At 45.6% G+C, this 27,071-nt stretch overlaps 1 protein-coding gene across 5 annotated transcripts in view; it reads right to left on the bottom strand.

Moving 5' to 3' along the window:
- LOC118396856 (BCAS3 microtubule associated cell migration factor) overlaps positions 1–27,071 on the bottom strand; it is a 367,384-nt gene that overhangs the window by 4,725 nt on the left and 335,588 nt on the right. For all 5 annotated transcript variants that reach the window (XM_052467521.1, XM_052467520.1, XM_052467524.1 and 2 more), the window contains one exon: positions 25,753–25,920. In XM_052467521.1, the coding sequence (XP_052323481.1) occupies positions 25,753–25,920 (168 nt within the window). The remainder of the gene's footprint in view (positions 1–25,752; positions 25,921–27,071) is intronic.

Here is a 27,071-nt window from a genome sequence, read left to right on the forward strand (position 1 = left end):
ACGCATGCACGCACGCACGCACACACACACACACGCAGAGCAACGAGTACATAAAGCATTTATGAAAATAGCATGAAAATTCCAATCTTCTAGGAGCTGTACATTGAACGTGTTGTAACGGTGTAAGTAGATTATGTAGTGTTGAGTGGGATTTTGTCTTGATCCTGTCTGTGTACCAAACCAATACAAATGTACATTCACATAAAGTCGCCAGATGTTGTCTTTATCAGAGGCCAAGTTGGAGCTACAACCATTTTGCTTCTCCCTATCCAACTATCAGATCTACAACAGATGAAGTGCCTATCGGGAAACAAGAGGTAGGGGTAGGGGCTGCTCCTGGACAGGAACCCAAACTCTGCTCCCTCTATTCGACCAGACTCCCTCCACTACCACATGTCTCAGGGTTGCTTGGTTTGCTCTGTCAAAAACACTGTCTCTCAACCTGATTCATCAATCATCGCAGTAGCTACAGTAACATTACGGTACTCCAGCTAGCAGTCTGCTCCTTCAGCACCCTGTGTAGACTGACACACTGTCTGACAGGCTGCTCCTTCAGCACCCTGTGTAGACTGACACACTGTCTGACAGGCTGCTCCTTCAGCACCCTGTGTAGACTGACACACTGTCTGACAGGCTGCTCCAACACCATTCACAGGAAACTGTTACATGTTTCTATTATTGGACAGTCAGTCAATGGCCATACGGAACATATTAAAGATTTTACATGTTTCTATTATTGGACAGTCAGTCAATGGCCATACGGAACATATTAAAGATATTACATACAGTAAAAAATATCCGTCAAGATGGGTGCAGGCTGGCATCAGGAAGGAATAAAGGCAGTGATCTACGTGGTGAATTGTGACACAGATCAGACATACAGTATACCTGTCATGGGCCGTGTGGTATTTTCACCATTATTACTCTGCTGCCTGCACAGACATGCAACTGTACCCTAACACATTCAGAAACTGACAGCTGCACAAACTTATATGCAAACATATCTGTGCTCTTGTACAACTGACTAGGTATCCCCCTTTCTTTCGCTCACTTCCTCTCTATTTCTTGCACACGCACACACAGAAGGTGAGACAGCTCTGCTCTCACAAACACAGTCACAAGCCTTATACCGTACAAATGAATGCTTAACTCAAACACGTGCTCTCAATTATAGATCCAGTCAATTCAGACATCAATGATCACATCCCATTCAACGTAAAGCACTTGAAGCAGCTGTAAAAGCCTTGTATAAATCCAATCCATGACATAAGTAAACCAGGCGGTGTGGACTGAAGGGAGAGGTTACACTGGAGCCATGAGAATGTCCCACGAGAAACAGTAGCTGTTGGCTTCAGATCTGACGAGCTACACAAAGCCGCCCTACCTTCCACAGAATCCATGCAACACACCACTCTGTTCCACATGTTACTCTGTCCCACCTCCCTCCCTTTTTCATTTGCTTGGATACAAGCAGCAGAAACACAGTCACAGCTGAACAGTGATCCTAGTAGCTGACGACAACTACTGTTCCACGTTGGGGTTTACTCTCACGCACCCCCTCATGAGCCCGCAAGCATGCGCACACGCACGCACAAACACACACACACACACGCACACACACACAGTATTGATGAATCAGTAATGATATGATATCTAATGATATGACTTTGTCAGCTGTAATGGTGTAGATGTGCTGTTGTCTCTCTGACAGACCACACAACTCACCTCACTCTCACTTCCTCCCCTGCTCCTCCTCTGGGTTCTCTTCTATCCCATTTCCTAACCCCTAGAACCTCTTTTTTAATTAACCCCTAACCCCTGATTTAACCTTTAGCCCCTCACTTCTAACCCCTAGAACCTCACGCCTAACCCCTCTCTTTTAACCCCTGACCTCTGTTTTAACCTCTAGCCCTTCACTCCTAACCCCTAGCCCCTCACTTCTAACCCCTAGACCCTCACGCCTAACTCCTAGCCCCTCAAGCCTAACCCCTAGCCCCTCACTTCTAACCCCTAGCCCCTCACTTCTAACCCCTAGCCCCTCACTCCTAACCCCTAGCCCCTCACTTCTAACCCCTAGACCCTCATGACTAACCCCTAGCCCCTCAAGCCTAACCCCTCACTCCTAACCCCTAGCCCCTCAAGCCTAACCCCTAGCCCCTCAAGCCTAACCCCTAGCTCCTCACGCCTAACCCCTCACGCCTAGCCCCTCAAGCCTAGCCCCTCAAGCCTAACCCCTAGCCCCTCAAGCCTTACACCTAGCCCCTCACTTCTAACCCCTAGACCCTCACTTCTAACCCCTAGACCCTCATGCCTAGCCCCTCACTTCTAACCTCTAGACCCTCACACCTAACCCCTAGCCCCTCACTTCTAACCCCTAGACCCTCACGCCTAGCCCCTCACTTCTAACCTCTAGACCCTCACACCTAACCCCTCACTTCTAACATCTAGACCCTCACACCTAACCCCTAGCCCCTCACTTAGACCCTCTCTTTTAACCACTAACCTCTGTTTTAACCTCTAGCCCCTCACTCCTAACCCCTAGCCCCCCACTTCTAACCCAAGACCCTCACTCCTAACCCCTCAGTCCTAACCCCTAGCCCCTCAGTCCTAACCCCTAGCCCCTCACTCCTAACCCCCAACACCTCTCTCCTAACCACTAGCCCCAATCCTAACCCCTCTCTCCTAACCCCTAACCATATATCCTAACCCCTAAACCATTCTTGTTCTAAATCATAATTAGGCCTAAGTTTCATCCAATAAATTGATATCTGGATCAGATCTTGCCCTTGATAACATCTTAACACTCACAAGTCAATCAATCAATCAAACCCACAAACACCCCAATGCACACACCCTCAACATAATCCCCTCCGCTCTAATGTGAATCAAAGCTCCCTAAAACTTGACATAGAGCTGACCATATGACATTTAGTTAACACCAACTAACCCATCCCCTTCAAATCCCCCTGGTTAACACTACAGCTAGTCTGTTAACCAGGATGGATTCACTCAGCTGTACATGGTATCTGCACATGGGACCTACATGACAACAATTAATGTAAAACTTGAGACACTTTCTACTAAAAGACATAACAAATACTTAGGGCCAAAGCCTGGACAAACACCAAGCTGAATGTCCTCATGGCTCGATCTAGCGAGGATGGAGTTGTGCTTTGTGGCAAAATGCAATAACAGTTCCACTGGGCTCAGTAAATACTTCATTACCAAGTGGACTGACTGTGGAAATAAGGTCCAGAAATGGTCCAGCAGCCTGTCAATGGTCTAATCCTCTTAAACTGTTCTCTTCTCACTTCAGCCTGCCGTGAGCGCGCCACACACACACACACACACACACACACACACACACACACACACACACACACACACACACACACACACACACACACACACACACACACACACACACACACACACACACACACACACACACACACACACACAAATAAATGTAGAACTGAGACTCAATGTACAAACATGTAAGCCTCCTCACCGAAAGCATGTTTGTGCTCTGTGTGTGTTTGCAGTGTGTGTGTTTATGTGTGTATGTAGGATGTGGTGAGGGGGCTACATTAAGTTGAGATGAGTGGCGAGAGGGATCAAAGGGAAAACAAAGCAGCTCTTAATCAGTGGGTCTGAGCCAAGGAGAGGAAGAGGACAGGAGAGCAAGGAGAAGAGAGGAGGACAGGAGAGCGAGGAGAGGAGAAGAAGAGGACAGGAGAGCGAGGAGAGGAAAGGAGAGGACAGGAGTGCAAGGAGAGGAGAGGAAAGGAGAGGACAGGAGAGGACAGGAGAGCAAGGAAGAGGACATGAGAGTGAGGAGAGGAAAGGAGAGGGCAGGAGAGTGAGGAGAGGAAAGGAGAGCGAGGAGAGGAAGGAGAGTGGGGAGAGGAAAGGAGAGCGAGAGAGGAAAGGAGAGGGCAGGAGAGTGAGGAGAGGAAAGGAGAGGGCAGGAGAGTGAGGAGAGGAAAGGAGAGGGCAGGAGAGTGAGGAGAGGAAAGGAGAGGGCAGGAGAGCAAGGAAGAGGACAGGAGAGCGAGGAGAGGAAGGAGAGTGGGGAGAGGAAAGGAGAGCGAGAGAGTAAAGGAGAACAAGGAGAGCGAGGAGAGGAAAGGAGAGCAAGGAGAGGAAAGGAGAGGAAAGGAGAACGAGGAGAGGAAAGGAGAGCGAGGAAAGGAGAGCAAGGAGGGGACAGGAGAGGACAGGACAGCGAGGAAAGGACAGGAGAGCGAAGAGAGGAAAGGAGAGGACAGGAGAGCGAGGAGAGGAAAAGAGAGGAAAGGGGAGCAAGGAGAGTGAGTAGAGGAAAGGAGAGAAAAGGAGAGCGAGGAGAGGAAAGGAGAGCAAGGAGAGGAGAGAACAGGAGAGAACAGGAAAGAAGAGAACAGGAAAGGAGCGAGGCAAAGAGAGGAGCGAGGAGAGAACAGGAGAGGAGAGAACAGGAAAGGGGCGAGGCGAAGAGAGGAGCGAAGAGAAGATGACCGGAGAGGAGGAGATGACCGGAGGAGAGGAGAGGAGATGACTGGAGGAGCGGAGAGAGGAGGAGATGACCGGAGAGGAGAGAGGAGGAGATGACCGGAGAGGAGAGAGGAAGAGATGACCAGAGTGGAGAGTGGAGGGTGGAGGAGATGACCGGAGTGGAGGAGATGACCAGAGTGGTGGAGATGACCGAAGAGGAGGAGTGGAGGAGATGATCAAAGAGGAGGAGATGACCAGAGAGGAGGAGATGACCAGAGAGGAGGAGATGACCAGAGAGTGGAGATGACCGGAGTCGAGGGGATGACCGGAGTGGAGGAGAGGACCGGCGTGGAGAGTGGAGGAAAGGACTGGAGTGGAGAGTAGGTTTGATGACCGCAGAGGAGAGAGAAGGAAATGACCGGAGAGGATAGAGGAGGAGATGACCGGAGAGGAGGAGATGACCAGAATGGAGGAGATGACTGGAATGGAGGAGATGACCGGAGAGGAGAGTGGAGGAGATGACCCGGAGAGGAGAGTGGAGGAGACGATCGGCGAGGAGGAGATGACGGAAATGGAGGAGATGACCGGAGAGGAGATGACTGGAGTGGAGAGTGGAGGAGATGACGAGAGTGGAGGAGATGACCGGAATGGAGGAGATGACCGAAGAGGAGGAGTGGAGGAGATGACTGGAGAGGAGAGTGGAGGAGATGACCAGAGAGAAGAGTGGAGGAGATGACCAGAGAGAAGAGTGGAGGAGATGACCGGAGAGGAGAGTGGAGGAGATGACAGAAGAGGACCGGAGAAGAGGAGATGACCGGAGAGGAGATGATCGGAGAGGAGAGTGGAGGAGATGACAGGAGAGGACCGGAGAAGAGGAGATGACCGGAGAAGAGGAGATGCCACTTTTTCATCTCTCGTGCTTCCTCCATCTCTCAGAGTCTGGGAGTGAGGCAGTAACACACACCGATACTATACTTATCCCCACTGATTGTTTTTGTGTTTCAACTTTAATCTCATCATTGGCCCCAGCTGGCTCTGGTTAGCTCCATCAAGTCAGATTTCCCCCCAGACACACACACACGGGTCGGCAGATAAACGGTGGACTGCTTCATCTCCAATCAGACCTCATTACACCAGGACTGCTGCATGGAAATACAATAACTCCTCTCCATCTCTTCTCCTCATTCCTTCCACTCATCTCCCTCACCCTGGTAAAGAGCTTGTACTGGTTGTATGGCCCTGCTATAGATCAAGGTGCTGTGAAACCCTATACACTACACACTGAGTGTCCCTCTTCATTACCCCCTCGCTGGGTTGGCCTGAGAGAGAGAGAGAGAGAGTGTGGTGCCGAGTGCGCAGCTGTTGTCAGTCTATGTTTATAGTTAAGCCACATTGGATTTAGAGGAGACATCGTCATTAGTTGCTCACACAGATGATCCGGCTAGCTGTTGAAAATCCACCACACCATCCTCTCTAGTACACTAACACTCACAAAGGGTGCAATTTGGGAGGTAGTCTATCTACCCATAGGGCTCATCTGGTCAAAATTAGTGCACTATATTGGGAAGGGGTGCCATTTGGGACAGAACCAAACACATAAACATACCTCTGGACCTTGATCTCTGAACTAAATCCCAAAACAGGATATTATTACCACAACTTAACCCCAAAACAAGCTAAGTGCCCCTTCATAACGTAAGTAATCCACCACAGGGAAAGGGACGGTCATACGCCAGTAAACACTTCACTAAGAAAACTGCATATCAAATCAAACTGTATTTGTCACATACAACAAATGTAGACTTTATCGTGAAATGCTTACTTACAAGCCCTTAACCAACAGTGCAGTTCAAGAAGAAGAAAATATTTACCAAATAGACTAAAATAAAAAGTAATAATAAAAAGTAACACAATAAGAATAACAGAACGAGGCTATATACAGGGGGCACCGGTACCGAGTCAGTGTGCGGGGGTACAGGCTAGTTGAGGTCATCTGTACATGTAGGTGGGGGCGAAGTGACTATGCATAGGTAACAAACAAACAGCGAGTAGCAGCAGTGTACAAAGGGGGGTTGTCAATGTAAATTGTCCAGTGGCGATTCTATGAATTGTTTAGCAGTCTTATGGCTCGGGGATAGAAGCTGTTGAGGAGCCTTTTGGTCCTCGACTTGGTGCTCCGGTGCCAGAGAAAACAGTCTATAACTTGGGTAACTGGAGTCTCTGACAATTTTATGGGCTTTCCTCTGACACCGCCAACCAAGTATATAGGTCCTGGATGGCAGGAAGCTTGTCCCCAGTGATGTCCTGGGCCGTTCGCACTACCCTCTGTAGCGCCTTGCGGTCAGAAGCCGAGCTGTTGCCATACCAGGTGGTGATGCAACCGGTCAGGATGCTCTCGATGGTGCAGCTGTAGAACCTTTTGAGGATCTAATTTCAGTCTCCTGAGGGGGAGAAGGTTTTGTCGTGCCCTCTTCACGACTGCCTTGGCATGTTTGGACCATGATAGTTTGTTGGTGATGTGGACACCAAGGAACTTGAAACTCTTGACCCGCTCCACTACAGCCCCGTCGATGTTAATAGGGGCCTGTTCGGCCCGCCTTTTCCGGTAGTCCACAATCAGCTCCTTAGTCTTGTTCACATTGAGGGAGAGGTTGTTGTCCTGGCACCACACTGCCAGGTCTCTGACCTCCTCCCTATAGGCCGTCTCATCGTTGTCGGTGATCAGGACTATATATAGGGCAACAGTGAGAGAAAGAGGCAGAGAGAGCTGTATATGCTGCATGTGTGGAGACAGAGGGCTAGGCTCAGCTTAACAGACTGGTGGTAGTGTGTGTACATACGTATGCATGGTGCTATTTGGCTGTGAAGGGGACTTTCACTACAGTCAGGCAACATCACATCAGGTCACTCCACTCACTCATAGGACCACTACCTTTCTACTGGAGCTGAGGTGCAGCATGTGTTGACATTAGCCTGCTTGGAGTGTGTGAGTGCAAGCATGTGTTGACATTAGGGTTGCAAAATTCCGGGAACTTTCAATAAATTCCCTGGTTTTCCATAAATCCTGTTTGGAGGATTCCAGATTCCTGCTTATTCCCTCCTGTTTCCAGGAAACCTCCTACCAGGATTTCCGGAAGTTTTGCAACCTTAGTTGACATACACACGTCTGACTTGATAGAAGACAAAGACAACGAGATCCATCCAACATGCTCATATGGAACATTCCATGGCACGTCTGATACCCAACACTACAGGTCTGTAACCCCCCTCATAGTCCCCTGCTGTCCCTTCACTTCAGGGGACACAACTACAGGCCACAGCCACACATGCTCTCTGGTCTGGGACACACTGCCACCCCTCACCTCTTCTTTCCCTTTCCACTCCTCCCAGAGTGTGCAAACAACAGCAGGCTAAAGACTAGGAGGACACAACAAGGCTGTCTGCTGGCCATATCAACTATTATATATAGAGCCTGTAAAGTAGCTACAACAATTCAGAGCCCGCTCCCCAAATGGCACCCTATTCCCATAGGACACTGGTCAAAAGTAGGGCACTATATAGGGAATAGGGTGCCATTTGGGATGCAAACTGGGTCTAAATGGCCGGGAGGAGGGAGAAACAGCATCTTGTACCATTGATTCCAAATTAGCTTATAGGTAATAATACGGCAGTGATTTAAACAGAAGTGGAACACGCTATATGAAAGGTTCATCCTAATATCACTAGCTATACCCTGAATGAGTCCATTTAGAGAAGAGGGGGAAAACAACAACAGAGCCGGTGTATGAAAATGACACTGAAGCGAAGGGGGCTCCATCATAGCTGGTTGTCTGAATGTAGCCATTTAGAGTGATGGTTTGGCTTTGATTTTAGACAGTCAAGCAGGGCCATGATATTTGATATGATGACATGTTATTAGTGGGCAGCTGTATCCATGGGACATGTTTAAGAACAGTGCTATGTTGGTCTAATTCGGTGGTGTCAAACTCATTTTTCCCAGGGGGCTGTATTTGGTCTCCAACGAGCTCTGGAGGGCCACCCTGAAAATTGGTTATATTTCAAAAAATAGTCCATAAATACAGGGCTCCTTCAGAAAGTATTCACACTCCTGGACTTTATCCACATTTTGTTGTGTTACAGACTGAATTTAAAAGGGATTAAGGTAAGATATTTCACTGGCCTACACACAATCCCCCATAATGTCAAAGTGGAAATATTGTTTTTCGAAATGTTTGCATGTTAATTAAAAATGAAAAGCTGAAATGTCTTGAGTCAATAAATATTCAACCCCTTTGTTATGGCAAGCCTAAATAAGTTCAGGAGTAAACATGTGCATAACAAGTCACATAATAAGTTTAAATAATAGTGTTTAACATGATTTTTGAATGACTACCTACCTCTCTTTACCCCACACATTCAATTATGTGTAATGTCCCTCAGTTGAGCAGTGAATTTCAAACAAAGATCAGGGACGTTTTCCAATGCCTCGTAAAGAAGGGTACCTATTGGCAGATGTATCAGTAGACCCAGTCACAACAAAGATACAGGGGTGCTTCCTAACTCAGTTGCCGGAGAGGAAGGAAACTGCTCAGGGATTTCACCATGAGGCTAATGGTGAATTTAAAACAGTTACAGAGTTTAATGGCTGTGATAAGAGAAAACTGAGGATGAATCAACAACATGGTAGCTACTCCACCATACTAACCTAATTGACAGAGTGAAAAGAAGTAAGGCTGTACAGGATACAAATATTCCAAAACATGCATCCTGTTTGCAACCAGGCACTAATTACTTTAGTAACCAGGAGCTAAAGTAATACTGCAAAAAATGTGGCAAAGCAATTCCCTTTTTTTCCTGAATACAACATGTTATATTTGGGGCAAATCCAATACAACACATTACTGAGTACCAGTCTACATATTTTCAAGCATAGTGGTGGCTACATCATGTTATGGTTATGCTCATAATCATTAAGGACTGGAGTTTTTCAGGATGAAAAATAAATAGAATGGAGCTAAGTAGAGGCATAAACCCAGAGGAAAACCTGGTTCAGTCTGCCTTCCATCAGACACAGAGATTAATTCACTTTTCAGCAGGATGAAAACACAAGGCCAAATCTACTTACCAAGAAGACGGAATGTTCCTGAGTGGCCCAGTTACAGTTTTGACTTAATATACTTGGAAATCTATTGCAAGGCCTGAAAATGGTTGTCTAGCAATGATCAACCAATTTGACAGAGCTTGCATAATCCAGATGTGCAAAGCTCTTAGAGATTTACCCAGAAAGACTCACAGCTGTAATCGCTACCAACGGTACATCTACAAAGTATTGACTCAGGGGTGTGAGATATTACTTAATTTGCAAAAATGTCTAAAAACATGTTTTCACTTTGTCATTATAGGGTATTATGTGTAGATGGGTGGGAACAAATATCTATTTAATCAATTTTGGCTGCAACACAACAAAATGTGGAAAAAGTTAAGGGGTATGACTAAGTTGCTTTGGATGATGGCGTCCGCTAAATGGCATTTAGAATTATTATTGTTCTATCTCTTCTCACCACTCCTTACTTCTTCCTCACTCCATCCCCTATTCTCGCTCCTCTCCTCTTCTTTCCTAGAAAGCCTGTGTGCTTTCTGGGTACAGATCTGATATGTGAAGACAGCCCTGACTGGGCCAGCTCTTACACCCCTGAAACACTGTTTCAGCAGCTCCACTCCTAAACGCAACCTGTCCATTATGTACCCCATCACTAATTCATACCACATCTTTAATTGATACACAGACACACCATTACACGCATATACAGTGCCTTGACTTTCTCCACATTGTTACGTTACAGCCTTACACTAAAATGTATTAAATTGTTTTGTTTCCTTATCAATCTACACACAATAATGACAAAGCATAATGGACAGGTTGCGTTAAGGAGTGGAGCTGCTGAAACAGTGTTTCAGGGGTGTAAGAGCTGGCCCATGACAAAGCAAAAAGGTTTTTAGAAAGTATTACTAATTTATTAAAAAATAAAGAACTGAAATATCACATTTAAATAAGTATTCAGACCCTTTACTCAGTACTTTGTTGAAGCACCTTCGGCAGAGATTACAGCATTGGGTCTTCTTGTGTATGACGCTACAAGCTTAATACACCTGTATTGGGGAGTTTATTCCATTCTTCTCTGCAGATCCTCTCAAGCTCTGTCAGGTTGGATGGTGAGTGTTGCTGCACAGCTATTTTCAGGTCTCTCCAGAGATGTTTGATCGGGTTCAAGTCCGGGCTCTGGCTGGGCCACTCGAAGACATTCCGAGACTGGTCCCGAAGCCACGCCTGCGTTGTCTTGGCTGTGTATTTAGGGCCGTTGTCCTGTTGGAAGGTAAACAATGGCCACAGTCTGAGCTCTTGAGCGCTCTGGAGCAGGTTTTCATCAAGTATTTCTCTGTACTTTGCTCCATTCATCTTTCCCTCGATCCTGACTAATCTCCCAGTCTCTGCCGCTGAAAAACATCCCACAGCATGATGCTGCCACCACCATGCTTCACCGTAGGGATGGTGCCAGGTTTCCTCCAGACGTGACGCTTCGCAATCAGGCCAAAGAGTTCAATCGTGGTTTCATCAGACCAGAGAATCTTGTTTCTCATAGTAGCAGAGTCTATACGTGCCTTTTGGTAAACTCCAAGCGGACTGTCATGTGCCTTTTACTGAGGAGAGTTCTTGGTCACCTCCCTGACCAAAGCCCTTCTCCCTTGATTGCTCATTTAAGAATGATGGAGGCCACTGTGTTCTTGGGGACCTTCAATGCTGCAGACATTTTTTGGTACCCTTCCCCAGATCTGTGCCTGGACACAATCCTGTCTCAGAGCTCTACGGACAATTCCTTCAACCTCGTGGCTTGGTTTTTGCTCTGACATGCCCTGTCAATTGTGGGACAATTATATAGACAGGTGTGTGCCTTTCCAAATCATGTCCAATCAATTGAATTTACCACAGCTGGACTAAAATCAAGTGTATAAAAATCTCAAGGATGATCAATTGAAACAGGATGCACCTCAATTTCAAGTACAACAGCAAAGGGTCTGAATACTTATGTAAATAAGGTATCCATTTTATATTTTTATTGAATCCATTTCAGAATAAGGCTGTAACGTAACAAAAATGTGGAAAAAGTCCAGGGGTCTGAATACTTTCCAAAGACACTGTATGTGTGTGTCTGAGAATGTGAGCCATGTTTGAGTGCCTCTATATGCAGTTGAAGTCGGAAGTTTACATGCACTTAGCTTGGAGTCATTAAAACTCATTTTTCAACCACTCCACAAATTTCTTGTTAACAAACTATAGTTTTGGCAAGTCGGTTAGGACATCTACTTTGTGCATGATACAATCAATTTTTCCAACAATTGTTTACAGACAGATTATTTGACTTATAATTCACTGTATCACAATTCCAGTGGGTCAGAAGTTCACATACACTAAGTTGACTGTGCCTTTAAACAGCTTGGAAAATTCCAGAAAATGATGTCATGGCTTTAGAAGGTTCTGATAGGCTAATTGACATAATTTGAGTCAATTGGAGGGGCACCTGTGGATGTATTTCAAGGCCTACCTAAAAGCCTACCTAAAACCTCAGAAAAAAAATTGTAGACCTCCACAAGTCTGTCTCCTAGAGATCAAATCAAATGTATTTATATAGCCCTTCGTACATCAGCTGATATCTCAAAGTGCTGTACAGAAGCCTAAAACCCCAAACAGGAAGCAATGCAGGTGTAGAAGAGATGAACATACTTTTGTGCGAGAAGTGCAAATCAATCCCAGAACAACAGAAAATGACCTTGTGAAGATGCTGGAGGAAACAGGGACATACTCTAAGTTGACTGTGCCTTTAAACAGCTTGGAAAATGTCAGAAATGATGTCATGGCTTTAGAAGCTTCTGATAGATTAATTGACATAATTTGAGTCAATTGGAGTCAAGTGTACCTGTAGATGTATTTCAAGGCCTACCTTTAAACTCAGTGCCTCTTTGCTTGATATCACGGGAAAAATCAAAAGAAATCTGCCAAGACCTCAGAAAATAAATTGTAGACCCCCACAAGTCTGGTTTCATCCTTGGAACCAATTTTTCATCTGTACAAACAATAGTACACAAGTATAAACACCATGGGACCACGCAGCCGTCATACCGCTCACGAAGGAGACGCATTCTGTCTCCTAGAGATGAACGTACTTTAGTCCAAAAAGTGAAAATCAATCCCAGAACAGCAGCAAAGGACCATGTGAAGATGCTGGAGGAAACAGGTACAAAAGTATCTATATCCACAGTAAAACAAGTCCTATATAAACATAACTTGAAAGGTCGCTCAGTAAGGAAGTAGCCACTGCTCCAAATCCGCCATAAAAAAGCCAGACTACGGTTTGCAACTACACATGGGGACAAAGATCATACTTTTTGGAGAAATGTCCTCTGGTCTAATGAAACAAAAATAGAACTGTTTGGCCACAATGACCATCGTTATGTTTGGAGGAAAAAGGGGGAGGCTTGCAAGCCGAAGAACACCATCCCAACCGCCAAGCATGGGGGTGGCGGCATCATGTTGTGGGGGTGCTTTGCTGCAGGATGGACTGGTGCACTTCACAAAATAGATGGCATCATGAGGGAGGAATATTATGTGGATATATTGAAGGAACATCTCTAGACATCAGTCAGGAAGTTAAAGCTTGGTCGCAAATGGGACCTCCAAATGGACAAGCATACTTCCAAAGTTGTGAAAAAATGGATTAAGGAGAACAAAGTCAAGGTATTGGAGTGGCCATCACAAAGCCCTGACCTCAATCCCATAGAAAATATGTGGGCAGAACTGAAAAAGCATGTGCAAGCAAGGAGGCCTTCAAACCTGACTCAGTTACACCAGCTCTGTCAGGAGGAATGGGCCAAAATTCACCCAACTTATCGTGGGAAGCTTGTGGAAGGCTACCCGAAACGTTCGACCCAAGTTAAACAATTTAAAGGCAATGCTACCAAATACTAATTGAGTGTCTGTCAATTTATGACCCACTGGGAAAATGATGAAAGAAATTAAATCTGAAATAAATCATTCTCTCTACTATTATTCTGACATTTCACATTCTTAAAATAAAGTGGTGATCCTAACTGACCTAAGACAGGGAATTCTTACTAGGATTAAATGTCAGGAATTGTGAAAAACTGAGTTTAAATGTATTTGGCTAAGGTGTATGTAAACTTCCGACCACAACTGTATGTATGTACTTATGTATGTATGTGTGTATGTGTGTATGTGTGTATGTGTGTATGTATGTATGTATGTATGTATGTATGTATGTATGTATGTATGTATGTATGTATGTATGTATGTATATACAGTGCCTTGCGAAAGTATTCGGCCCCCTTGAACTTTGCGACCTTTTGCCACATTTCAGGCTTCAAACATAAAGATATAAAACTGTATTTTTTTGTGAAGAATCAACAATAAGTGGGACACAATCATGAAGTGGAACAACATTTATTGGACATTTCAAACTTTTTTAACAAATCAAAAACAGAAAAATTGGGCGTCCACGTTTCATCTTCAATGCCCTTACGAAGCCACTCCTTCGTTGCCCGGGCGGTGTGTTTGGGATCATTGTCATGCTGAAAGACCCAGCCACGTTTCCTCTTCAATGCCCTTGCTGACGGTAGGCTTTGTTACTTTGGTCCCAGCTCTCTGCGGGTCATTCACTAGGTCCCCCCGTGTGGTTCTGGGATTTTTGCTCACCGTTCTTGTGATAATTTTGACCCCATGGGGTGAGATCTTGCGTGGAGTCCTAGATCGAGGGAGATTATCAGTGGTCTTGTATGTCTTCCATTTCCTAATAATTGCTCCCACAGTTGATTTCTTCAAACCAAGCTGCTTACCTATTGCAGATTCAGTCTTCCCAGCCTGGTGCAGGTCTACAATTTTGTTTCTGGTGTCCTTTGACAGCTCTTTGGTCTCGGCCATAGTGGAGTTTGGAGTGTGACTGTTTTAGGTTGTGGACAGGTGTCTTTTATACTGTTAACAAGTTCAAACAGGTGCCATTAATACAGTAAAGGTCTGTGAGAGCCAGACATCTTGCTTGTTTGTAGGTGACCAAATACTTATTTTCCACCATAATTTGCAAATAAATTCATAAAAAATCCTACAATGTGATTTCTGATTTTTTTTCTCTCATTTTGTCTGTCATAGTGAAGTGTACCTATGATGAAAATTACAGGCCTCTTAACTTTTATAAGTGGGAGAACTTGCACAATTGGTGGCTGACTAAATACTTTTTTGCCCCACTGTATATATACACATACGCACATATAGGTGTGCTTGTGTTTGAGTGTCAGCATAAATGAGTGCTTAAGTAAATATACAGGAGGTATATACTACATTAGTGCATTTATTATTAATCTACTCATGCTAGGAGAAAGGCTGTATGGTTCCAGATGGATGTGAGAGTCATAGGTTTAAACAGGGAAGTCAGAGTAAAAAGATACAGGTAGTAATCATACAACAGACTAAGTGGAGAACGACTCGGAGACACCTCGGATAAAGAGCCCTTTTCCTCAATTCCACTCCTCTAAAATGCTTCCCGGTTTAAAAGTGTTTCACCGCTGTCTTGTCTAGACAACCCAAAACAGACCTGGAACATCACATACACATTTGTAAGATGTACGTCCCACTCTCCACATCGCAATCTCACTCTCACTCTCTCCATCGCCCTATTTCTCATTCCCTCTCTTCATCTCTCGTCCTCTTTCTTCCTGAACTCTCACGGCGTCGCTCCCCTGAGCAAGCTGTTAAGTGCAGTCTAAAAAAAATCTCCACAAAAAGCCCATTTGCAGAAGGCTAAGACACTCTGCCCTCTCACACGCACACAGTTTGTTTTACTATCCTTGTGGGGACCTAACAATAAGAGTCCCATTCAAAATCCTATTTTCCATAAACCTAACCATGAACCTAACTCCTAACCCTAACTGCAACCCTAACCCCTAAGCCTAAAATAGGCTTTTTCCTTGTGTGGACAAGCACATTTTCCTTGTTTTACTATCCTTGTGAGTATTTCTGGTCCTCACATGATAGTAAAACTAACCCCCCCCAGGCTAGCAGGGCAGAGTGGCAGAGAGAGGTGAAGCCAGGGCAAATGATACAATGATATCCAGGCCAACGTATTAGTGGAGGAGTGCAAAAGAGAGGGAGGAGAGAAAAGGAAGAGGGGGCATAAGCGGTGGCGGCTCTGAATACAGGAATTATTCTTCATCGTCTCACACTGTCGCCGCGGATTACTCTCACGCTCTCAGCTGGCTGCAGAGAGGTAGAGAAAGAGGAAGAGATAAAAAGAGAGAGATGAAGAGAAAGAGAGGAAGAGAGAGCGACCTGCCAGTGAATGGAGGAGTGCTGAGAGCAGAAATAATGACATTGCTCTTGTTTCACACTCCCATCTTTTTCCTCTGCACCATACTCTTCAGCCTCAGCTCATGCCACTTTCACTTTTCTATCTCAGGGTTCCCTTCTTTTTTAATATTTTCTTTTAGCAGCTCAGCTGAATGTCTTTCAGTGGTACAGAGAGCACTCAGTGTCTTTCTCTGTCTATAGTGAAGCAGGTTAGAACACGCCCCTGGGTTTCTCTTTCTCCATTGAAGCAGGTTAAAACAGGGCCCTGGGTTTCTCTGTCTCTATTGAAGCAGGTTAGAACACGCCCCTGGGTTTCTCTTTCTCTATTGAAGCAGGTTAGAACAGGGCTCTGGGTTTCTCTGTCTGTATTGAAGCAGGTTATAACAGGGCCCTGGGTTTCTCTGTCTGTATTGAAGCAGGTTAGAACAGGGCCCTGGGTTTCTCTGTCTCTATTGAAGCAGGTTAAAACAGGGCCCTGGGTTTCTTTTTCTCTAGTGGAGCAGGTTAGAATAGGGCCCTGGGTTTCTCTTTCTCTATTGAAGCAGGTTAGAACAGGGCCCTGGGTTTCTCTTTCACTATTGAAGTAGGTTAGAACAGGGACCTGGGTTTCTCTTTTCCTCTAGTGAAGCAGGTTAGAACAGGGCCCTGGGGTTATGTCTCAAGTGAAGCAGGTTAGAACAGGGCCCCGGGGGAAGGTGACAAAAGGATCAACTAATAGTTTTCAGTCAAGTACACAAATGGAGTGTGAGAAGGACAGAGGGGTGTGCGTGTGTGACTGGGTGTGGCCGCTGGTTAAGCCAACAGGTCTGTTCCCAATGGTCTAAAGCCACGTCTCCAAGTGCAAAAAGAGGTGAAGTGAGAAGTGAGTTGATGTGTTGTACGTGTTTATAATCCTGCGTGAGTGTGTGTATGTATGTATGTAAACTGGAACCAGGAGGGAGTAATGATTGATTGGCAAAGTGGGACCTTCTAACCCACCGTGATAATGCGTTGGACCACTGTGGTGTGTTTTGTTGGTCTTGCGATGGATATCTGTGTGTTAAAACAAGCCTTGGTAGAAAGGAACCCAGTCAGTCACATAATTGACCTGGTAGTTTCTGCGAATGGCTACAAGAGGCTGTCCAAGTCAAACAGGAGATAGGAGCATCATTACCAAACCTACAGTAGGGAACAATAGAGGTTTTCACAGAGCTAACCAGAGGGTTGGAGTCTAGAGTCTAGCATACACACGCCTTAATATGCCCAATTCATCAGACATTATGAAACAAACTTCATGAAATGATTCACATATACTGGCCCCAAGAGGTGCATTCAAGTTCACATGCAATGTGTCTTTCGAGACATCCAGGCAGTAAAGAGTACTACTGTAAAATCAGATTGAAAAGCACACCACTAAAGTAAGAGGTGTGTGTGTGTGGCAAGAATCTGTATAGATGGAAAGGCCCTGTGCCCTTCTAGCCACTCTGTTTCTCCATAAGTGGGACCCATAGACCTAGCTCTCATAGTCTGTACTTTCATTGGTCTCCTGACAGGTCCCCAAACACACTGGAACGTACCACTCTCTTTGGCAGGGAGGAAATCCTCACTCCACACCAACAGATTACATCAACTGCTTGTTTTCTTCCAAACCACCCCCACCCACCCACACACAGTACTGTACATACATACAAAAAACACAGTGCTACATGTGGTGGCAGAGGCAAGGTTTTCTGTACCACGATAACATCGGACAAGAGATGGAGCTCCTCCAAAACCTACACGCAATCTGGTGGAATCAACCAGCCAAATCCACACTCCAATAGTACATGGAAGTAGGCCTAATTAAGTAAATCATAAACCTATGTGGACCGCCATCTGACAATTTGATAAATAATTAGAACATGACAAGTTCCTGCTACACACAGGGCCTGGTGGTGAATGACATACTTCTTGGGTTTGGAGGGTCACACACTTTATTGAGCACACTGAGTGTACAAAACATTAGGAACACTGTCCTAATATTGAGTTGCACCCCTTTTTGCCCTCAGAACAGCCTCAATTCATCAGCGCGTGGACTCTACATGGTGTTGAAAGCGTTCCACAGGGATGCTGGCCAATGTTGACTTCAATGCTTCCCACAGTTGTGTCAAGTTGGCTGGATGTCCTTTAGGTGGTGGACCATTCTGGATACACATTAGAAACTGAGTGTGAAAAACCCAGCAGCGTTGCAGTTCCTGACACATTCAAACCGGTGCGCCTGGCACCTACTACCATACCCCGTTCAAAGGCACATACATTTATTGTCTTGCCCATTCACCCTCTGAATCCATGTCTCAAGTCTTAAAACCCTTCTTCAACCTGTCTCCTCCCCTTAATCTACACTGATTGAAGTTGATTTATCAAGTGACATTATTAATCATTTTTATTTTATTGTTATTTATATAGACTTTTTCTCCCCAATTTCGTGATATCCAATTGGTAGTCACAGTCTTGTCCCATCGCTGCAACTCCCGTACGGACTTGGGAGAGGCGAAGGTTGAGAGCAATGTGTCCTCCAAAACACGGCCCTGCCAAGCCTCACTGCTTCTTGACACACTGCTCGCTTAACCCGGAAGCCAGCCACACAAATGTGTCAGAGGAAACAATGTAAAACTGGTGACAGAAGTCAACGTGCATGCGCCCAGCCCGCTACAGGAGTCGCTAGAGCACGATGTGAAAAGGACATCCCGGCCGGCCAAACCCTCCCCTAGACCTAGACTTGGCGCTCAAGTAGCAGAGAGAACTGTCTATGACTAGGGTGGCTGGAGTCTTTGATTATTTTTAGGGCCTTCCTCTGACACCGCCTGGTATAGAGGTCCTGGATGGCAGGAAGCTTGGCCCCAGTGATGTACTGGGCTGTACGCATTACCCTCTGTAGTGCCATGCTCTCGATGGTGCAGCTGTAGAACCTTTTGAGGATCTGTGGATCAATGCCAAATCTTTTCAGTCTCCTGAGGGGGAGTAGGTTTTGTTGTGCCGTCTTCACGACTGTCTTGGCGTCCATGGACCATGTTCATTTGTTGGTGATGTGGACACCAAGGAACTTGAAGCTCTCAACCTGCTCCACTACAGCCCCGTCAATAAGAATGGGGGCGTGCTCGGACCCCCTTCTTCGGTAGTCCACAATCATCTCTTTTGTCTTGATCACGTTGAGGGAGAAGGTGGTGTCCTGGCACCACACGGCCAGGTATCTGACCTCCTCCCTATAGGCTGTCTCATCATTGTTGGTGATCAGGCCTTCCACTGTTGTGTCATCGGCAAACTTAATGATGGAGTTGTGCCTGGCCGTACAGTCAGGAGTGAACAGGGAGTACAGGAGGGGACTGAGCACCCAACCTTGAGGGGCCCCCGTGTTGATGATTAGCGTGGTGGCTGTGTTTGTTACCTACCCTTACCATCTGGGGTGGCCATTCAGGATGTCCAGGATCCAGTTTCAGAGGGAGGTGTTTAGACCCAGGGTCCTTAGCTTAGTGATGAGCTTTGAGGGCACTATGGTGTTGAACGCTGAGCTATACTCAATGAATAGCATTCTCACATAGGTGTTCATTTTATCCAGGTGGGAAAGGGCAGTGTGGAGTGCAATAGAGATTGCATCTTCTGTGGATCTGTTAGGGAGGTATGCAAATTGGAGTGGGTCTAGGGTTTCTGGGATAATAGTGTTGATGTGAGCCATGACCAGCCTTTCAAAGCACTTCATGGCTACAGACATGAGTGCTATGGATCGGTAGTCATTTAGGCAGGTTACCTTACTGTTCTTGGGCACAGGGACTATGGTGGTCTGCTTGAAACATGTTGGTATTACAGACTCAGACAGGGAGAGGTTTAAAATGTCAGTGAAGACAGTTGTCAGTTGGTCAGCGCATGCTCGATGTACACATCCTGGTAATCGATGGATTACCCTGGCCCTGCGGCCTTGTGAATGTTGACCTGTTTAAAGGTCTTACTCACATCGGCTGCGTAGAGCGTGATCACACAGTCGTCCGGAACAGCTGATGCTCTCATGCATGTTACAGTGTTACGTGCCTCGAAGAGAGCATATAAGTAATTTAGCTCATCTAGTAGGCTCGTGTCACAGGGCAGCTCTCGGCTGTGGTTCCCTTAGTCTGTAATAGTTTGCAAGCCCTGCCACATCCGACAAGCGTCGGAGACGGTGTAGTACGATTCGATCTTAGTCCTATTTTTGATGGTTCGTCGGAGGGCATAGCGGGATTTCTAATAAGCTTCCGGATTAGAGTCCCGCTCCTTGACAGCGGCAGCTCTACCCTTTAGCGCAGTGTGGATGTTGCCTGTAATCCATGGCTTCTGGTTGGGATATGTACGTACGGTCACTGTGGGGACAACGTCTTCGATGCACTTATTGATGAAGCCAGTGACTGATGTGGTGTACTCCTCAATGCCATCGGAAGAATCCCAGAACATATTCCAGTCTGTGCTAGCAAAACAGTCCTGTAGCTTAGCATCTGCTAGTGGTTAGAGCGTTGCTGGTTGCTGGTTCGAATCCCTGAGTTGACAAGGTAAAAATCTGTTTTTCTGTCACTGAACAAGGCAGTTAACCCCCTGTTTCCCGGTAGGCCGTCAATGTAAATACGAATTTGTTCTTAACTGGCTTGCCTAGTTAAATAACATTTCACAAAATTCAACCACTTTTTTATTTACCGATACACTGGTGCTTCCTGCTTTAATTTGATCTTGTAAGCAGGAATCAGAGGATAGAATTATGGTCAGATTTGCCAAATGGATGGTGAGGGACAGCTTTGTACACATCTCTGTGTGTGGAGTAAAGGTGTCCTAGAGTTTTTCTCCCTCTGGTTGCACATTTAACATTTTTCTATTAGATTTTTTATTTCAACTTTATTTAACCAGGTAGGCCAGTTGACAACAAGTTCTCATTTACAACAGTGACCTGGCCAAGATAAAGCAAAGCAGTGCGACACAAACAACAATACAGAGTTACACATGGGATAAGCAAACATACACTCAATAACACAATAGAAAAATCTATATACAGTGTGTGCAAATGCAGTAAGATTAGGGAGGTAAGGCAATAAATAGGCCGTAGTGGCAAAGTAAATGACAATTTAGCAATTAAACACCAGAGTGATAGATGTGCAGAAGATGAACGTGCAAGTAGAGATACTGGGGTGCAAGGAGCAAAAAAAATAAAATATAAATAACAATATGGGGATGAGGTAGTTGGATGGGCTATTTACAGATGGGCTATGTACAGGTGCAGTGATCTGTGAGCTGCTCTGACAGCTGATGCTTAAAGTTAGTGAGGGAGATATGAGTCTCCAGCCTCAGCGATTTTTGCAATTAGTTCTAGTCATTGGCAGCAGAGAACTGGAAGGAAAGGTGGCCAAAGGAGGAATAGCATGCTGGTGGAAATTTGGTAAAAGGGATTTAAGTTTCCCAACATTAAAGTCCCCGGCCACTAGGAGAGCCGCCTCTGAATGAGCGTTTACCTGTTTGCTTATGGCCGTATACAGCTCATTGAGTGCGGCCTTAGTACCAGCATCAGTCTTTGGTGGTATGTAGACAGCTACGAAAAATACAGATGAAAACTCTCTAGGTAAAGTTGTAGTCGGAAGTTTACATACACCTTAGCCAAATACATTTGAACTCAGTTTTTCACAATTCCTGACATTTAATCCTCGTAAAAATGCTCTGTCTTAGGTCACCACTGTTAAGATCACCACTGTTTTAAGAATGTGAATTGTCAGCATAAATAGTAGAGAGAATGATTTATTTCAGATTTAATTTCTTTCATCACATTCCCAGTGGGTCAGAAGTTTACATACACTCAATTAGTATTTGGTAGCATTGCCTTTAAATTGTTTAACTTGGGTCAAACGTTTCGGGTAGCCTTCCACAAGCTTCCCACGATAAGTTGGGTGAATTTTGGCCCATTCCTCCTGACAGAGCTGGTGTAACTGAGTCAGGTTTGTAGGCCTCCTTGCTCGCACACGCCTTTTCAGTTCTGCCCACATATTTTCTATGGGATTGAGGTCAGGGCTTTGTGATGGCCACTCCAATACCCTGACTTTGTTCTCCTTAATCCATTTTTCACAACTTTGGAAGTATGCTTGGGGTCATTGTCCATTTGGAGGACCCATTTGCGACCAAGCTTTAACTTCCTGACCGATGTCTTGAGATGTTCCTTCAATATATCCACATAATATTCCTCCCTCATGAAGCCATCTATTTTGTGAAGTGCACCAGTCCATCCTGCAGCAAAGCACCCCCACAACATGATGCCGCCACCCATGTGCTTCACGGTTGGGATGGTGTTCTTCGGCTTGCAAGCCTCCCCCTTTTTCCTCCAAACATAACGAAGGTCATTATGGCCAAACAGTCCTATTTTTTTTTAGACCAGAGGACATTTCTCCAAAAAGTATGATTTTTGTCCCCATGTGCAGTTGCAAACCGTAGTCTGGCTTTTTTATGGCGGTTTTGGAGCAGTGGCTTCTTCCTTGCTGATCGGCCTGTTAGGTTATGTCGATATAGGACTCATTTTACTGTGAATTTAGATACTTTTGTACCTGTTTCCTCCAGCATGTTCACAACGTCCTTTGCGTCTCCTTCCTGAGCGGTATGACGGCTGCATGGTTCCATGGTATTTATACTTATTTATACTTGTGTACTAAATGTTTGTACAGATGAACGTGGTACCTACAGGCATTTGGACATTTCTCCAAAGGATGAACCAGACTTGTGGAGGTCTACAATTTTTTTTCTGAGGTCTTGGCTGACTTCTTTTGATTTTCCCATGATGTCAAGCAAAGAGGCACTGAGTTTGAAGGTAGGCCTTAAAATACATCCACAGGTACACCTCCAATTGACTCAAATTATGTCAATTAGCCTATCAACAGCTTCTAAAGCCATGACATAATTTTCTGGAATTTTCCAAGCTGTTTAAAGGCACAGTCAACTTAGTGTATGTAAACTTCCGACCCACTGGAATTGTGATACAGTGAATAGTAAGTGAAATAATCTGTCTGTAAACAATTGTTGGAAAAATTAATTGTGTCATGCACAAAGTAGATGGGCCTGGACATGTACTCGCTTAAGCAGGGGGACACGTCTGGCACTGCAGGATTTGAGTCCCTGGCGGCGTAATGTGTTACTGATGGTAGGCTTTGTTACTTTGGTCCCAGCTCTGCAGGTCATTCACTAGGTCCCCCTGTGTGGTTCTGGGATTTTTGCTCACCGTTCTTGTGATCATTTTGACCCCACGGGGTGAGATCTTGCGTGGAGCCCCAGATCGAGGGAGATTATCAGTGGTCTTGTATGTCTTCCATTTCCTAATAATTGCTCCCACAGTTGATTTCTTCAAACCAAGCTACTTACCTATTGCAGATTCAGTCTTCCCAGCCTGGTGCAGGTCTACAATTTTGTTTCTGGTGTCCTTTGACAGCTCTTTGGTCTTGGCCATAGTGGAGTTTGGAGTGTGACTGTTTGAGGTTGTGGACAGGTGTCTTTTATACTGATAACAAGTTCAAACAGGTGCCATTAATACAGGTAAAGAGTGGAGGACAGAGGAGCCTCTTAAAGAAGAAGTTACAGGTCTGTGAGAGCCAGAAATCTTGCTTGTTTGTAGGTGACCAAACACTTATTTTCCACCAAAATGTGCAAATAAATTCATTAAAAATCCTACAATGTGATTTTCTGGATTTTTTCCCCTCATTTTGTCTGTCATAGTTGAAGTGTACCTATGATGAAAATTACAGGCCTCTCTCATCTTTTTATGTGGGAGAACTTGCACAATTGGTGGCTGACTAAATACTTTTTTGCCCCACTGTAAGTCAGGGCTGGATCCTCAACGTGGCCTCCATAAACACTGGCCTGACACTGGCTGAGGACAAAGGCTGGACTGGGTTATGTTATACTGGGGTTGGGCTGAGAGTAGACAAGGGCTGGAATATACTAAACCTGACTAAATCAGGGGTCCTCTTCACGGCTCCAATGGAATTCATGTTGGGGTTGCACCATTAAGCAAAATCACATCAGCAACATTATGTTGCTAGCGCAAATCTAATTACTGGAAGAGTATGTTTAGGAGTCAGTGCAGGGGCTTCCTGTCCCACCCCCTCCTTATATCCCTCTCTCTATCTGTGTCACCTGCCCCTGGCTGTGGCGTCAGTAGGTCTCTGGCTGTGCCTGAAAACACAAATCTGTGTGACTACAGGCTTTGTTCTGAGCGTGAGCCTGAGTGTGTGTGTGTGTGTGTGGAGTTGTGTGTTGAGGGGGAAATGTCAAAGAGGGTGATTTGTTCCATCATCCAGCATTCCAATACCGCGTCCCTCTGTGTGTGTGCGAAAGCCGGACAGAGCGAAATCTGTGTATGAGTGAATCTTTCAGGTCTAGGCCAATGGGGCCTACAGTATGTCTAAGGATGGGGGAAACTGGGCCCTGCACGTGGAGACACTCTCTAAGCTATACACCATCTGGCCCTGCCCATCAAAGGCCTCTCTCTCTATGAACCGAACACACATGTACACGTTCTCTACATTAAAGTCAGCCATCAACCAGAGGTCCATATTAGATTTGCCTCCATTACGTCCCAGTTATTCCCTGCTTGAAGCTTGGTGCCACTGTCACACAAAGACAGCCTGCATCCCAAATGGCAATCTATTCTATATAGTAGGGCCCATAGGCCTCTGGTCAACAGTAGTGCACTACATAGGAAATAGGGTGTCGTTTGGGACTTATTCATAGTCAGACAGAATGGATGTGCATGTCTCAGACTCGGCTCCATTTGACCCCCCAAGACAATATTTAGCCCATTCCTCTATGTCTCCCTCTCTCAAGAAAGGGTTAAGTTCATGTATATAGGAGGGCCCAAGGCAGAGGAAAACGGGGGGAGATTGGATGTAATGTGATCAGTAATTAATTTTGTGTTGCATTAGAGGGGGCCGTAGCGATGGATGGACAAGCGCAGACTACAAGTGTCCGGGAGTCGGCCCCTAATCTAATGACGAGCAGAGTCACAGAGACAGGAGCAATTATAGAGGGACAGAGAGAGAGAGAGGGACAGAGAGAGAGAGAGGGACAGAGAGAAACAGAGAGAGACAGAGACAGAGAGAGAGCGGGCGTGAGAGGAGGGGGCGAGGGAGTCCCAAAGAGTGTCCATTCCATGTGACTGCCATTGCTGCTGCAGGGGCCTCTGTAAATGAATAGGTCCAAACAAGATTATGTCGTAAAAGATGGGCAACGAGAGCGAGAGAAAGAAAGGGATGATAGAGAGAGAGACGGATGAGAGCAGAGCGAGACCGAGAAGGGTGAGAGAGAAGGGGATGAGAGGAGGGGTGGGGGGGTAGTCGATGCTAAACACATTAGGGCCTTGTGACCCTTTGCTGCTCTAGCTCCCAGTGGCAGTCTCCTCTCCCTAAGAGAAAGCCCTCCTCTCCCACCATTAAAATCAAAGGATCTCTTGTTCACTTAAGGAGAGGAAGAGCGCTGCCGCTTCCTAAATGAGTTAAACATTTGGATTGTCTGAATGGCTGACACACACACACGCAGGCCCATACACAAATATACACCCGCACACTATTGAAAACTAGCTGCTGCAAAACCAAACAAGCACATGATTAAGAGTAGCGGTTGAAAGATAGTAAATGAAAGTTCAAAAAGTTAAGAAAATGAAGTTGACCACTATCACATTTCACAGTTTGAGAAAATAGATGGTCAGTAAATTGTTGGAAAGATTGACACCACAACATTATTAATGATGACAAATGATTTATGAGTCTGTGTGTGTGCACGCGTTTGTGTGTGCGCACGCATGCGCATGTGTGTATATGTGTGTGCGCGTGTCTGTGTTAGTGTGTGTTTGTATGTTTGTGACTGACCGGTAGCCGAGCCCACTATGTCTCTGGATGGTGACTCTGACATGGCGTCTGCCAGCCTCTCTCTCAGCCCCTCCTCGGTGGACTCCACAGAGCTCATGTGACGCAGGCCAAAGCTCTCTGGCCAGCTTCCACACACCTCCAGCAGGGTCACACTGCGGTCAAACGTCCCTGGAACAACAAACGCAACTATTTAGTCAGTAGAACCCCGAAACATGGTCAGTTAACGTATATATGTATAACCACACAGATGGTCAAGTGGAGTCCTGACCTCAATCACCACCTAATGTGCTGTTATCTTCAAATCTCTACCCCTGAAATGGAAAGCCCTATCACCAGCCTCCGTGTCTGTCTCCATCTATCTCTGGGTCCCAGACACTAAAACAACTGATTCAAACAATTACTGTCTCCCCAATTTAGCCAATTCCCTCACTCCCCCTGTATTTCAGGATGTGATGAACACTGAATTAAGTCAAGAGATTTAGTAGCTGGGACGAAGGCTGCAGACATGACTGACTACGGCCCTGGTTAAAGGGATACTTGAGGATTTTAGGAATGCGGCCCAGTCATTGGGTTAACACTAGTTAACATTGTCTGGTAAAACTACCTTCATACTGGACACGGAGACATAAAAATGGTTTCAAAACCCCAAAGTATCCCTTTATGTCCAGCAAATGGAAAAGTAGACCTTGTTGTTTGTTTAGTCCAAGGTGGGTGTCTTGTTGGAAAACACAGTGTACGTGCAGAGAGGCCCTCTCTCTTCTGTGGGGTATTAACAGCCCCAGAGTAAATATGGAATGCAGACACACAGGCATGAACAAGATGTGTATGTTTCTTTAGGCCAGCCTGGTGCTTTTTAGGATACCACAGGGTTTTCATTGTATCATTAGAAAACACAGCAGTGAATTGGATGGAGGGATGAGATCAAACAAGGGAGGAGGAGAGGTCCTTTTTTCCTGGAAAGTTAAGAAGAGCCACTGGACTGATAAACAGAGCGGAAAGAGCGAGAGATAGGGAGAGAAAGAGATGTACAAAAAGACAATGACTGATAGAAAAGGAGGCATGACAGAGCAGAGGAAAGAAAAATGCAAAACAGAGAAGGAACTGGAGTGAGAAAACACCAGTAAAATGCTGGAATGATCTTTATCATAAAAGAGCCTCCCAAGACTTGCTGCTATTGTTTGTTTGTCTGGTGGTTGTGGTTTGGTGGTTGGTCTCTCTCTACACTGACACCCAGTCCCCTGGCCCAGACTGGGTCTGTTTTATCAGAAGGAGCAGTGACAGTGGACCCTTTGATCTCAGAGTTAAGTTCAGTGTCTATC

Source organism: Oncorhynchus keta, chromosome 18 (assembly GCF_023373465.1).
Source record: "Oncorhynchus keta strain PuntledgeMale-10-30-2019 chromosome 18, Oket_V2, whole genome shotgun sequence".
Classification (NCBI taxonomy): Eukaryota; Metazoa; Chordata; class Actinopteri; order Salmoniformes; family Salmonidae; genus Oncorhynchus; species Oncorhynchus keta.